This window comes from Myxocyprinus asiaticus, chromosome 5 (assembly GCF_019703515.2).
Source record: "Myxocyprinus asiaticus isolate MX2 ecotype Aquarium Trade chromosome 5, UBuf_Myxa_2, whole genome shotgun sequence".
Taxonomy (NCBI): domain Eukaryota; kingdom Metazoa; phylum Chordata; class Actinopteri; order Cypriniformes; family Catostomidae; genus Myxocyprinus; species Myxocyprinus asiaticus.
The window spans coordinates 17,191,737-17,206,401 of record NC_059348.1 but is presented as its reverse complement, the minus strand read 5'-3'; the positions used below and the strand labels follow the sequence as shown (position 1 = coordinate 17,206,401).

The 14,665-nt window shown below is 39.1% G+C and overlaps 1 protein-coding gene across 1 annotated transcript in view; it reads right to left on the bottom strand.

The window, feature by feature from the left end:
• Nucleotides 1-14,665, bottom strand: part of LOC127440611 (uncharacterized) — a 76,960-nt gene that overhangs the window by 43,037 nt on the left and 19,258 nt on the right. Inside the window, exons 17-44 of the mRNA XM_051697290.1 lie at nt 14,445-14,627; nt 14,265-14,356; nt 13,233-13,402; nt 12,976-13,129; nt 12,730-12,809; nt 12,436-12,616; nt 12,173-12,328; nt 11,963-12,093; nt 11,688-11,846; nt 11,361-11,544; nt 10,996-11,207; nt 9,904-10,092; nt 9,605-9,747; nt 8,545-8,704; nt 7,830-7,913; nt 7,561-7,695; nt 7,257-7,373; nt 6,933-7,150; nt 6,611-6,804; nt 3,759-3,983; nt 3,520-3,671; nt 2,533-2,622; nt 2,303-2,382; nt 2,099-2,180; nt 1,396-1,533; nt 1,082-1,244; nt 794-897; nt 518-664 (exon numbers count right to left, since the gene is read on the bottom strand). Of these exons, the coding sequence (XP_051553250.1) occupies nt 518-664; nt 794-897; nt 1,082-1,244; nt 1,396-1,533; nt 2,099-2,180; nt 2,303-2,382; nt 2,533-2,622; nt 3,520-3,671; nt 3,759-3,983; nt 6,611-6,804; nt 6,933-7,150; nt 7,257-7,373; nt 7,561-7,695; nt 7,830-7,913; nt 8,545-8,704; nt 9,605-9,747; nt 9,904-10,092; nt 10,996-11,207; nt 11,361-11,544; nt 11,688-11,846; nt 11,963-12,093; nt 12,173-12,328; nt 12,436-12,616; nt 12,730-12,809; nt 12,976-13,129; nt 13,233-13,402; nt 14,265-14,356; nt 14,445-14,627 (4,123 nt within the window). The remainder of the gene's footprint in view (nt 1-517; nt 665-793; nt 898-1,081; nt 1,245-1,395; nt 1,534-2,098; nt 2,181-2,302; nt 2,383-2,532; nt 2,623-3,519; nt 3,672-3,758; nt 3,984-6,610; nt 6,805-6,932; nt 7,151-7,256; nt 7,374-7,560; nt 7,696-7,829; nt 7,914-8,544; nt 8,705-9,604; nt 9,748-9,903; nt 10,093-10,995; nt 11,208-11,360; nt 11,545-11,687; nt 11,847-11,962; nt 12,094-12,172; nt 12,329-12,435; nt 12,617-12,729; nt 12,810-12,975; nt 13,130-13,232; nt 13,403-14,264; nt 14,357-14,444; nt 14,628-14,665) is intronic.

Here is a 14,665-nt window from a genome sequence, read left to right as displayed (position 1 = left end):
AGAGTATTTGAAAGTTCAAAACCTATTTGAGAGTATGGAGAATGTTTGAGAGTGTAGAAATTATTGGAGAGTATTGTGAGTATTTGAGAGTGTAGGAACTATTTGAGAGTACTTGGAAATGTAGAAACTATTTGAGAGTGTGGAGAGTATGAAGATAATTTGAAAATATGGATAGTACTGTATTTGAAAGTATTTGAGAGAGTATTGAGAGTATTTGAGAACATAAGGTGAGTATTTGGGAGTCTTGAGAGTATTTGGGAGTGTGGACATTATTGGAAAGTGCAAATATTATTTGAGAGTGTGGAGAGCACAGTGAGTATTTGGGAGTGGTAAGTATTTGAGAATTGAACGTTTGGAGTATTGATAGTGAAGAAAGTTGGAGTACTTGAAGTGTTGGAGAGTAATTTAGAGTGAGTAGAGTATGCTGAATATTTGAAAGTGTGGATAGTATTCAGAGTATTTGAAAGTAATGGAGAGTATTTAAGAATGAGCGTACTTTAAAGTGGGAGTTCTGTACCTGGTTGTTGCTGCTGTGTCCATGGGCTGGTCTATGTGATAGAGTATGTATGTGAAAGTGAGACAGTGTTGAGGTAAAGGGTTGTTTCTGCTGAAATGAAGCCTCGGTGTGTCTGCTCATTAAAGTCCAAGCGCCTTGAGCTCTGACCTGAACACCCACAACACAAGAGACAGTTGCCTTACATCTGGGATATTCTTCCTAATAACAGATGCCCAAACCAAAACCAGAACGCCAGCAAAGTTTAATCAGTATTGTAGAGAAGAAACCTGTCGTCACCTGCTCATGGTTTCCAAACAAATTCCAGTAAATACTCAGATCACAGAGTTTTCTCAGAGTTTCATTTTCTACTCTAAAATTCAACCCCCAACCCTGAGCTTCTCCTAGAATAAGAAACACATTTCAGCATTTTAGAATAGGGTGTTTAGCAGGGTGCGACATGTGGCCAGATCAGTAAATGCTTCCTTGATGGCAATGTCAGTCACTTCTACAACCATTTATGGCATTAATGCACTAAATGTGTTCTACATATTTGTTCAAATGTGCATTGGTAAGGCCTCATTCCACCTATCATTTGTAGATAACTGTGCTGTAACTGTGAAGCATCAGCCGAGGGGGTGGCTTGTTTTAACTCCTGATTCTCCCACTGTGTTTGGTGTGTTAAAGTGTGTGACCCTTTCTTTCTACCATACAGTGTCCTCACTGTCATAGTGCTGGGCAGTGACTGCAGCTAGAAGTACAAGAATAACACACATTATTAAGGATGTAATGTAACAGAACCTAATGTGACATAATATCATGAAATGTAACTGTCATGCTCTATGAGAAAAAAGAACATATTTAACATATTAAATCTTATGTTTTCTGAATAATCCCACTACCTGAGGCATCGAGTGATTGAATGCCAGTGCTTGCTTAAAGCCAGAGTTGGTGCTCGAGATCTCTCCTTCAAAAGCCAAACCAGTCATGCCAATCAGAAGTTCTGCTGTACCCTTAACTGTGGAGTGCGAGTGGCTCAACTGCATGAGAAAAAATGCAGACTTAATACTAAACGAAATACTCATGGGTTATGTTATGCTACTGTTTGAAATGTTTATTATTACATAATACATACTGTTTTACATATTATTTAAAAAAATTAAGTTCCAAACATAAGTTTGGGAGGAACTTGTTCATCTAGGTATGCCAATCATATTCCAAGGATATACTGTATAAGCGGCTGCTTCCCTCGCACCAGTGTTGATTCTTCCAGCATCACTCCATCTCCACCTTTATATTTCATAATGCCTATACCTATTATTTCAAAATTGTCTTTCTATGTCTTGCTTTAGTCAGATAGTCCCACTGGGGGGGGTCTCAGAGCACAAGCCCCGTCTTGTGCTCGAGCCCCTCTGTTATGTACAACACCCCAAATACATTTTCCTTAATGCGCTCTTGTACTATATGAACTAGTGAACTTGTGAAATAGTTGTTTAAAACAGTATTAGAGTATATTGCGCAATATGCAGTACAGTAGTAGTACATTCTCAAAATAGCTATAGAAAGGATGCTTTGATTAAACTAAGATCCCTGATTGTGTCATACCTGTGATTTTGAGTGAAATTCAAATGGCAGGTAAGTTTGTAAAGTAGATATGTTGTGGAAAACGTTCACCATTAGACCAATACTGGAATAAAGAGCACACCATATCAAAAACATATGACTTTCTGAAGACACGTTCACATTAGAAGTTAGCACTTACAAGTTACTGAAATTGACTGATATTTGTTTAAGAAAAGAATACTGTACCTGGAGGTATTGTGGTGACCTTGAAGATCAAATGAGAAAACTGAACTCTGATCGTTTGAAAAACTCGGCCCGATTCCAACCTACAAAAACATCAGGATGAATTCAATTACTGTATGTCTCTCACCATATAATGCAAACACAATCAAAGGCCACACGCTCTTTTTCTTCTCCACAGTGATCATTGAACCATTGATCAAACGAAAGAAATTATCCTGAATGTTCTCGCTCACTTCCATACATATCTTCAGTGAGTGTTCCTGGTTCTGTCCACAGCATACACCCAGCAAGTGGTCCGTGTTGATTCCCTCTATGCAGTTCACCTGTAAAAACAAGCCTCCGTGCCTTCAGTTTGCTTTACTCGTAGGAGAAGAGTGTGGAATCAGAGGCATTTCCCTCCAACAACATGGAAACTGACCCATAGTGTCAAAGAGGTTTCTGGAGCAACCATATGGATAGTAATGCACACTACACTGATGCTTGCTTATTCTTCAAGTCATTATGGCTGTGTGTTTGATTAAGGCAGGCACCACATGTTGTTTTCACAATAAACCCAGAAACGAGTGGAAAAAACTTGTCCATATACAAACCACAGATTTTAGCGTGGTTTCAGAACTTGCTTATCTGTTTACAGTGCTGTTTAGGTATATTTGATATGTAATCCTGTACTGATTACAAAATTACAAAACTCAAATTATAATCAGTAACATAACCTTGTGGATTAATCTATTTGGTCATCTAATTGGATTACTTTTTGCATGTTTTGATGACAATTTAATTTTAAGTGTGTTAAGTACCAATTTACACTCCTTTCATTAAGCATAATTAAACATCACATCAAACAAAATTAGCTGTTTGTCAATCTCTGAATATCCAGAAATCAAATCAAAGAAAAAAATAATAAAATGTTATATACTAATACAGTAAATCTATGAGAACAATACTCTAAAGAGGAAGAATTTTACATTAGTCTGAATTTTATCTAAAAAAAGAAATAAGTATCTTTCTTTAAAAACAATGAAAAACAATGCCATTGCATATTTTATCAAACTGAAGAAGATGTGAAAAAATACTGTACTGTACATTATAGAAATCTTTTACATCTGCTTTATATCAGTGTATCATATAAATAGTTATTGGAAAAATCAAATTGTTCCTACACCTAAACATTCTCCACATGCCTTAACATGCAGAATAACTGACAATGCTTAGACTCTAACCTGAATTTGTACAGTAGTTTCTTTGGTGTGGTGTAAACTTTGCTTCATTATGGCTCTTAGGCCACGGGTCCCTGCTTGCAGCTCTGTCTGGGCACACAAACTGGTGTTGTTCCAGTTTACATACACACCTGCACTGCTGTTAAATGGAAGCCCTGCTCAAATAGACGGAGACAGAAACATACTACATGTCCATACAGTACATATGTATAACAATATTCTGGTAACATTTCTGAGCATACCTGCAGAATGTAGCCAAGGGAAGGAGTGAGACAGTAGTGTATGAAGACTTCGACATCCGTGCTTAGATGAACTACTGCTGATGTTGACACACAGTGACTTTTCCATGGCAAGCACACATAGTAAAGCATGTTCATTGCCAATCAGATGTTCTTTAGAGTTTCCTTTATGCTGGTGAATCAGTTCCAGCCCATATACAGCATCATCTATTGTTACTGTCAGCTCTCCTACACCACGGACACACACATGACAGTAACAGTGACAAAAGAACATCCCAGTATCAAATCCTAATACACATATACTTTATATTTGTTACGCTATTTGGAAGGACAAGGTAAGAGGCTCCAAACACAGTACTATTTATATTTATTAACTCAGAAGAAGATGAAGAAGGAACAACAATGAAAATCAAACACTGGTACAAAAGGAAACAATACACAACAGCAGTTTGTTGGCTAACTTTGTATGTTACTACATCAACTAACATACTAACAAACGAACAAGAACCGACCAAGACTAAGGGAAACATGAGGGCTATATACACATGAAGACTAATTACTAAACGAGAGACAGCTGGAAACAATGAGGGATGAAATCAGGAACACTGGCTTGACGAGGAAGACAAAAATACATTTCACACTAAGAGTCCTTGGACACAGAAAGATGACAAAAAGGGGTTCACACTGTGAGGAGTCTCAGGAGAAGCGGACGGAACCGCTGGAAGTGGAATCACAGGAAGAGCGGAGAGGACCGCTGGAGGAGGAGTCTCTGGAGGAGCAGGCGGAGTCGTGGAAGACTCAGAGGGCGGAGTCGCCATGGTCAGGAGTGCTGGCAATGACTGGGAAACGGCCTCCGTGGACACTGGCAGTGACAGGGAAACAGCCTCTGTGGTCGTAAACACGGGCAGTGACAGGGGAACGGCCTCCATGACCTTGGGCATTGGTAGTGACAGGGAAATGACCTCTGTGGTCATGAACATGGGCAGTGATGGGGGAATGGCCTCCATGGCCGTGGGCACTGGCAGTGACAGGGAAATGACCTCCATGGTCGTAAACACGGGCAGTGACAGGGGAACGGCCTCCGTGGCCAGGAACACTGGCAGTGACAGGTGAACGACCTCTGTGGTCGTGAGCACTGGCAGCAACTGGGGAACGGCCTCCGTGGTCGTGAGCACAGGCAGCAACAAGGGAACGGCCTCCGTGGTCGTGAGCACAGGCAGCGACAAGGGAACGGCCTCCGTGGTCGTGAGCATAGGCAGCGACAGAGGTACGGCCTCCATGGTCGTGGGCACTGGCAGTAACAGGAGGACGACCCCCATGTCCGTGAGCGCTGGCAGCGACTGGAGAGTAGGAGCCCTTCTTATCTTCCTCCTCCTCCTCCTCTTCCGGATGGCCGTGGGCTCGGAAGGCAGAGCCGTGGGAGGCTCGATGAAGGAAGGCGGAGCCGTGGGAGGCTCAATGAAGGAGATCTCCAGGACCACGGAGGCTGGGGAGAAAGTGGTCTCCGTTGAAGGGAGCTCGGAGATCACTGGAACCAGAGTAGCCCCCCAGAAAAATTCCTTTAGAGATGAAGCAGGCGTGAAAGCTGGTTCTGGGATGGACACGGCTTCAAACGCTGGCTCTGGGTCAGATGAGGCTTGCAACGCTAGCTCTGGGATGGACGAGGCTTCAAATGCTGGTTCTGGGACGGACAAGGCTTCAAACGCTGACTCTGGGACGGACGAGGCTTCAAACGCCGGCTCTGGGATGGACACAGCTTCAGGAATTAGCTCGTTGACATGTTGAAGCTGTGACCACAGAGACTTAAACATTGTTTGTTTAAATATAAAACTTACCAGACCACATGTCCTACTGTTGCATCCACCATGAGCAGGAGGTGTGAAAGGGGTACTCAGAGTTATTGCTGACCATGACATTTTCTGATTTACTCAGGATTATAAATTAAAAAATCATACGGAGTTGACGCAAAGTGAGGACACAACTTTGATAGGCAGTTTTATTTTATTTTATTTTATTTATTTTATTTATTTATTTTTTATTTTTTTTATATAAAGTTTACTTTATGTATTGTTTGATATCTTACAGCTCACTACCTTTCATTTGATATTTATATTTATGAATTTGTTGCATTTTAAAACACTGCTTTGCATTTTAACATTTGCTGAGGACAGGTTAAGTTACATGTGCTTCCAATGTTTTGTCCTCTTCCCCTATCTCAAGAATCAGTGTACTGTTACAATAGAAAAGAATATTGTGGCAAAAGTGCTTAGCAGCGACCCCCATGCATTGTGTGATGTGATGGAGTCAGTCTTCCAACACTCTCAACCTACTTGTATATTTGTATATTAATGAATATTATGCAATAAACTTAAAATGTATTATATTTATAGTCAATGACTGTAAATGATTTTTTTTTTATTATTGTATTATTTTTAATGTGATCATGTCATTCGCAATGCTTGATGGGATGAGTAGTTAATTCCTCATTAAAGAAATTAAGTACACAGTCATATACTAGACTGCTGTCTGTTTGTTTTTTTTCTGATTTTCAAACATTTTTTTGCTTCAAATCAAAGTATGTAATGTTCATCTAAGAGCTGCTTAGGTTGGTTTAAGGCTTACCAGTGCTGCTGAAAAAGTGTGTGATTACTGCTTTTAAATATGGAAGATGTTATATAATGTAATTTGGTTTTAAATACTCCATTAATCAAATGAATAAGTAAATTAACCTCAGTGTCAAAAAAGAAAGACAGGGGAAATAGAAATCTCGATTTGCTGTTTATCTTTGCAGTTATTGGCAACTGCAGATTTTCATGAATGAAATGCATTTGTGCAGACATGTTTCTCTAATTTACCTTCAGTCAGACCCTTTGACTGGTTTAGGACTCCAACCAAACTAGCTGCATTAGGCAGGGCATTAAGATCTGTCAGTGAATTGACAATATCCCCTGAAAGTGATATTCGCAACCTTTGATCATGTTGTAAAGTTCCGCTCAAGTGAACACTAAATGTTTCCTCTTCTTTTTGTACTGTGCACTGTAAGAAAACACTGGACAGAGAGAGAGACAAAGAGATATAGTGTGAAAAGTTAGACTATAAGAAATAAAATAGTAATTAACACAGAGAATATACTGCAACCACACGGTAAGAAAAAAAAAACTGCTGTTATCAGTATACCTTTCAGAAGAAGAATTTGCAGCTAGACGAATATGTCCATCTGAGATGACTGCTGGGAATAAGGCCTGATGAAAGCCAGCATAGATGTGCACAGCATTAGTGCCCATTGGCTCAGTGTTTTCTAGAGTAAAGTCAAGTGTAGCATTTCTTTCATCTGCCTTCAAGCTTATAGAACTGCCAATGTTTCCAAAAGGGGATACAGTTATTGTTGCATGAGCCTAGATTGTCATTAAAAAAGAAAAAACAGAATAGAAATCAAATACAATATATCTATGCAATTTATTATGCAATAAATATGCAATTAACAATTTTAAAGGCATTTACCTGGTAATCATTGTTGCCAATGGCTACTTTCCCTTCAGAATGATACTCAAAATCACTGTTGTTCTTATGACTCCTGAACACCTCAGTTTCTAGGCTGACAGAGTTTGGGATTTCTGTCTAAAAAATATAAATAAATCATTACATTTCACCTAACAAGTGTAAAACGTATATTCTCAAGTCCATAAATTGCAAACAGACAAGTGCCATGGAGGTTAACTACAGGAGAGCAGGCTACATTCAACTAGACACAGGTAAACTACACACAACTAGATGTATATTAATGTGATTAAAAAGATTGTATTACCTGAAACAGCTGGGAGAGGTTGGCTTTCACTGTACAACCTTGCTGAGAAGTTAGGTCATGAAGTTGTACATGACCAAAGGCCACAAGTATTTCCGTCTTTCCAGTCCACAATCTAACTTGAAATTCATGCACAGTCTTCACAGAGAGGTTACAAATCTTTAGCCACATATTGACAAAATATGGACCCACATTTTACAGCCATGTTATATTCAGGTGTAATTTAGCTCTACAATAGATCTGACATTCATAAAATATCTCATCCTGTTTACCTGGTTGTTTTGGACAGTGACACAGATCTTGGAGTCTTGTGGCATTATCTCACTGCTGAAAGATTGGACTATTGAGGAGCAAACCTGACAAAAATCACAATATATTATTTTAAATGCATTAATATAATAACATGAAATACAATTTTACTAAATTTAACTACTTTAAAATTGTACTGTTAAGATTGCAGGCGTACATGGATTTAGCTTTTATTTTGACCAATGTTATTTAGCAAAGCTAACCAGTGAGCCAGTAAGCTAGTACTCTGACATAATGGTGAAATATATCCACCATAACAGGCAATGTAAAACAACTGATTGACTAGCTTTACTCCATAGCATGTAAAAAATTACATTTTAACATTTGGTTGCCAAGTCACTGCTTTGCGGCTGCTAGCCTTTACAAAAAAAAGCCCTTAAAAAAGAGTCAACCTCACTCTCTATGATATTGTCATCTCCAAATGTGGCTTGGGCACCTCCTAAATGTACATTTATAGGAATTATTCACTAATTTTCTTTTTTCTTCATCCTCCAGGAAAAACAAATTTTTTGATGAGTACAAGCTGCACAATAAGCTGCACAATTTGAGGTGTGATTCCTGTCGGTTGTAGAAACATCGAGTTGAGTACAGAATATTAATACTTAGGGTACGGGTTTTAAAAAGCAAGTAGGCTACGACTACTTATTACAAAATGTGATCATAAGTTTCTGAACTCACATATGGATGCTGGGGTTGGTAACCCAGAGTAAGTACGTGCGTGGCTTTTTTGTTTCCATGGACAAGAATCTTTGACTCCAAAATGTATTCTCTCTGATATAAATCAATTGTGAATGTCTCCTGAAGGATGAGACTCTGTGGAAGAAACTTGAATGGCTGTCTGCTGGAGGGGAAAAAACCATAACCAAACACAATTATGGATTTACAGTAGAAGTAATACAATACTGAAAATGGAACCTTTTCACAGACTGTGATGATGCATTTTGGCCTGGTAAATCCATTTATAAAATTTTTAATGTACAAGTGGATTTTTTCTTTTGCTCTTGGAGCAAATGGGAATCCAAAAATAACAGTTACCCCCACAAGTTTACCTCACTATAGTTTATATCCATGCTCCAAACCAGGAAATGTGAAAAAATGTCCAAATGCAGGGTTCCATTCAACTCAGAAAGTCAGAATTTCCTACCCGGAAAAGTGCAATGGAATGCCACTTGAAGTCGGACTTCCAACTTGGAAACTCATGTAGAAATTTAGAACACGGATTTTGATGAGATGCAGATGCACGACATCATGTAAACATGTTTGGCACCCAGGGAGATTTACTGTACACAGCTAATGGTAATCTTTCACTTTTATTCAAATAAAATGCATCACTGAGTCCAAGTTCCTACATTTGATGATCATCAAACTTGTTTGGCAAACGTTTGCAGAGAGAGGCTTGTAAAATATGGTGCATTATACTCTCTTTTGATTATCTAACACCTGTAAAACAAATGTTAGCATTGCATAGAATGGTTTATCCTTTACTTTTCTTGTATGGTTCTGTACATCTGCTATGCTAATGGGAACATTACAGTTTTGTTTCCTCATAAGCCATCTTCTAAGCATCGGGCAATGGAATGCCTTTAAAGCTGGAGATATCACATAGGAATATCCCACATCTGACTTTGAATGGAACACAGCAATGCTCTCATTTGCAGAGTCATGTCAGGGCAAGCATTGTTACTACTACAATGATGATACTCAACACAAAAAGTGAATTTTCACATTTCAAATAGACCTGAAGTGAAGCTTCCATCTTTTTTGATAAATTCTCTTGTCTTTCCTCATCTCCTCTATGCCACCCTCCATCTGGAACTCCACAGAAGTGTTTTTAAGATCTGACACAGTCATTGTCATCATCAAACATCTTTTCTTTAGCTTCTGCAACAAATAGCCAAAGGATTCCATCAAATTGAAAATAAAGTGTAATATGGTTTACATTCATACAAATATGTCAACGTTTTAATGACTATTCTTTTGGAGTACACAAACAGGAATGCTTGTAAGCAGGAAAACACATTATTTAATCTTTTATACCTTCTCCAGAGTACTGAGAACTGTGGAAATGTTAAGGTTCTGCTTGCCATAGCCTGCATTTATTTCCAGAGTCTTCACTTGCTTGCCATTGCCTACAGAGATTTCCCCATGCAAGACTGGTGTCCAAGCTGTGCTGATGGAGTATGAAGCTTTTACCCCACGCTTGCCCAGTATGCTCAAGCCACCAACCTACAGCAACACAAATACAATAAATATCAACTCAAGACCAGAGTTTACAATCCTGAAGCCTTACACTTTACAGCAATGGTGCCAAACAGTTGTTATATATCAGCTTTGCTGTAACCAAAGTCCCTTTCAAGGCAAGTCAGTCCACTCAGTGGCCATCTTTGGAACGTGCAGCTATTTTCTATGGAAACAAGTGAGATGAAAGTACAGCTCCTATATATATGAATAGGGGAAGATGGAAATCTCCAAAGTGGTTGGACAAGATTATGACGAAAGAACATATTTCAAATTAGCAATTAAATCTGACAACAATGGCATCATCAATTGTGCTTATTTAGCTCCGATCACGCTACATCTATGCTATTTTTCAAGCTGGTCCAGCTAATGCGCGTGCGTGTTTTTAAGTTGACTAACAGGGGATGTCTGTATCTAAAAGGTAATTGGCTCTTTTACCTGTAAGGTGGGACTTCCTTTTCTACATCTGCCATATTGGGTGCTCCAATTTCTCCCATTCATTTAAATACCAGTGCTCCGTTGCGGGAGAGTAAATAGTCTTTGGTGTAACCTACTGGATAATGATCTAGGCTGGTAACCAAAAGGTTGTAAGTTAAAACCCCATGAAGGAGAATCCATTAACCCTTACCATTGTAACCTTGAAAAAGGCACTTTACATTGGTCCAAGGAGACCATCCCTGCAATTTGTATTGTACTATAAGTTTCTAAAGTTGATAAAATTGTCTTAATGGCAAATTTTAGTAAAAAAAAAAAAAAAAAAAAAAGAAAAAGGAAATTAGCCTTAATCAGACTTTAGCAAGGTCTAACAGTTAGACTGCCTGTAACATGAGAAAAACTCTTTCATCTGTGTGAGAAGAGACATAATCAGGTTTGCACAAAAGGGATACGCACCTTGATGTAACTGACAGTGGGCGTGAAAACATGAAGCTTGCCCTGCCTTTCTTTACCCCTATCTTTGTAGAATCCCTCCATTGTCACACTTTGGATGTCTACCAGCTTCCGAGTGGAGATCTCACAGGTGAACTGTGTGATGCCACGCTGAGGCTGTGTTAGTTTTTGAGATACGTAGACATACAACCAGGGTGTATCCATGTTAAATGACCCTGGAACATAGTGACGGAATAAGCACACCTTAACATAAACAAGACAACTCATGACTGTGACACTTAGAAAAGGGTCCTTCACAACTAAATCGAGTACTTTACAAGAAATAAAGTGTTTCGGGTGACCTTCAAGTGAATATCTCACTTATGTACCTTCCCACTTCTGAAGTGAAGCCTTCACTGACATATCCTTCCAGTGTACACCAGCTACCAGAGGTATTTCATTGTTGTAGTTGATTTTAAGGTGGGTGCTGCTCTCAGATTTTTGTCCCTTGAAATGAGAGTGCAGAAGCTGTGTTCTGTAGTTCAGTCCTCTGTCTAGAAGTCGCAGATTGAGCTAGAAGAGGCAAAATACTGTGTCATATTTACCTAAAAATCTAAATTAACTTATTTTAATCAATTTAAAATATTATTTACATCACTCAAAGAACCTGAATATGTTAGGTTACACCAACAAAACAAATTTTTAAGAAATAAAACCTCAATGGCATAACTGGTGAGGCTGGATCCAGACTGGTTTCTGAGCGACTGATTGAAGAGGATCCTGTGTTTGTTGCTGCTCTGGTCCCATTGCTTTCCATAGCTTATATCAAGTGAGGACTGGACGTGGATTGGACTCCATTCATGTCTAAGCTGAATCTGTTGGTCAAACAATCCACCGATCAGTTGGTTGACATCTCTCAGTATTATGAAATAGGATAGTATGTGCATGTGATCACCAAAACTTTGAAACAGCCACAGAAGATAAATATTACCTTGTGGTTTAAGTTGATGAAGTGGGAACAGTGGAGTTCATGTGCGGCTGTCGTACAGTATGTCTGGACTGGGTGAGACTCACTGTGCAAGTTCTGGGTCATGCGACACTCTTGCATGCTCTGTGAATCCTCTGAAATGTATGTAATTGAATTAAGGATTGCTCGTAGTCTTAACTTGTGGTATCACGCTGATCTGAGGAAATCTCTTACCTTGTACACCATATCTAACCCTCAAAGCAGAGCTCCACTCTGGGCCCTTTTGCTTCACTAAACCAAGAATTCTGATGCTGACAGTGCTAGGCAAAAGAAACCCTGCATCTACAGAATAGTGTCTCTGGCCATCTTCCAGACTTCTCTCCAGCTGCACTGTGAAGTGAAGCAGGTCATAAAGATCTCAAATCTACTTGCCGCATTATGAATTATATCCCAGAAAAGTAACAGCTATTGAAGGTGTATTAGCAGCAAATTCTTGCCTGAGAGCGAAGCTTCCTTATTGAAGACATTTCTAAGCAAGGCCTGTATTGCGATCTTCCCGCTGCTAGCATGTGTGGTATTGACAGTAAGGGTAATTGGATGCCCATTTGCTGCTACTTTGGCATCAAGGTGAAAGTGGACTCTCATCTCTGTCGCAGAATTCACTGTCTCCATTAGTCCCTTAGGCACAACAGTGAATGATTTTGTGAAACTCATTCTTGAATAAGCTGTATGTTTGAGTAAGACTGCATAACGACTTTTCATGATAATTCTCCTCGCAAATTCTTACTTACCTTGATAAAATAATGGTAGAGGTTGTCTATCAGAAGTTCAAGTCTCCCTGTATATTGCTTGTTTAATTCCTCAAGCTGCCCTGTGAAATATTAATATTAATATTAACATCATAATATCAATGTAAATACTGTATTTTGTAAATACAGTTGCTCCATGTAATGCAAAGTGAGCTAATTTATGACAATTTGGCAGGTTTCTTAGAATATCAATTTAAGAAAATTGGATATTAGAAGTGCTTTTGATACCTTGAATGAGAATAGTTTTTCGTGGATGGGTTATTTTCAGAATCAGTCTTTTAGGGCTGAGATTCAGGTCCAGGGACACATCTCTGGCTATAGTGGATTGTGGTGTGCCAAGAAAGAGAAGCAGAGTGGCTTCCAGAGGGATCCAAGAATTCCGCTGACATAGTAACAATGGAAAGAGCAATTGAAGAAGAACATTATTTTGACAAATATTATTTTTTAACTTGAATACACAGATCACATGATTAAACTTCACCGACCTGTTGTTCAAAAGTATAGGCTGCCTCCAGGAGGTACTGTTTAAGACCTTTGTCCAGCTTTTGGAGTCTGACTGTGAACAGAAGTGGGCCCAGTGGTGGAAAGCCTTTTTCCATCAGTGTCAATGGATAGGTGACATCAGAGCATAACTGCAATCCAACCATTTTAGACACTGCAAAAAAACAATGCAAAAAAAAATGTGTATCTTCTGTATGAAGGCAATCACCAAAAGACTCAATGCCTTAGGTAGAGGAAGATTAGTTCCTCTTCATGGATATTTATTGGTTAGGGTTACTGGTGTGGCTAGGTTTCTAAACTTTGATTTTTGGACTAGGAGAAGGGGTGTGCGTAGGGTTGTGGGTGTGGTTATGATAATGAATGTGGTTATCATTATGGCTATGAATGTGTGGTTATCATTATGGGTGTAGTTGGTGATGTGGTTGTGGTTATGATAATGAGTGTGGTTATTATGGGTGTGGTTGGGGTTTGGATAACAGGTGTGGTTATCATTATGGGTGTGATTGGGGTTGTGGGTGTGGGTAAAGTAATGGGTAAGGTCATTCTGGGTGTGGTCAGAATATTGGGTGAGATTATATTTATGGGTGTGGTTGGGGGTGTGGTTATGATAATGAGTGTGGGTTTTTTGGCTGCTGGTGTGGTGAGGATAAAGGGTATGGTTATCATGGGTGTGGTTATCATTATGGCTGTGGTTATGATAATGAGTGTGGTTATCAATATGTATGTGGTCATCCTTGTGGGTGTGGTATGTGTTTTGGGTGTGATTAGGATAATATGGTTATTAATATGGGTATAGTTAGGATAACGATTGTGGTTTTCTGTGTGGCTAGGAAATGGAAGTTTTTATCATTATGAGTGTGGTTGGGTTGTGATAATGAGTGTGGTTATCATTGTGGATGTGGTTAGGACAATGATAATAAGTATGGTTATGGTTTTAATTTGAAAGAGAACTGAGGAATGGATTTAGGGCAACTGAACAAGATTAGTTCTATTCGTTTTCTCAAATGTTTTCTCACATGTCTTAGGAATGCAAGTACTCTTCTCTTTGAGATTTCTTGTAGCTGTGAGTTCCTCTCTGCTATCCCCACTCACCCGAAACATCCTGGAACTGTTTTACGAAGAAGAACAACCAACCATTTTTAGTTAAGACAAACAGCTGTTTATATATTTGAAACACAAAGTCTGAGTTTTCATACCTGAAGTTCAATATATCCATGGCATCTTCTGGAGTGTTTAGGACCACCTTAAGGCTCTGTCCATGGTGCACATATACACCTCCATCCAAGCTGGTGGAGGTTTTGAGTTGAGTAACCCACTCTGATCCCACACAACCAAATGCTCCATCCACTCCCACTTTTGCAGAGATGGTAACTAATACACTGTGAGAAGACACACAGGATTTTACAGAGACTTGTCA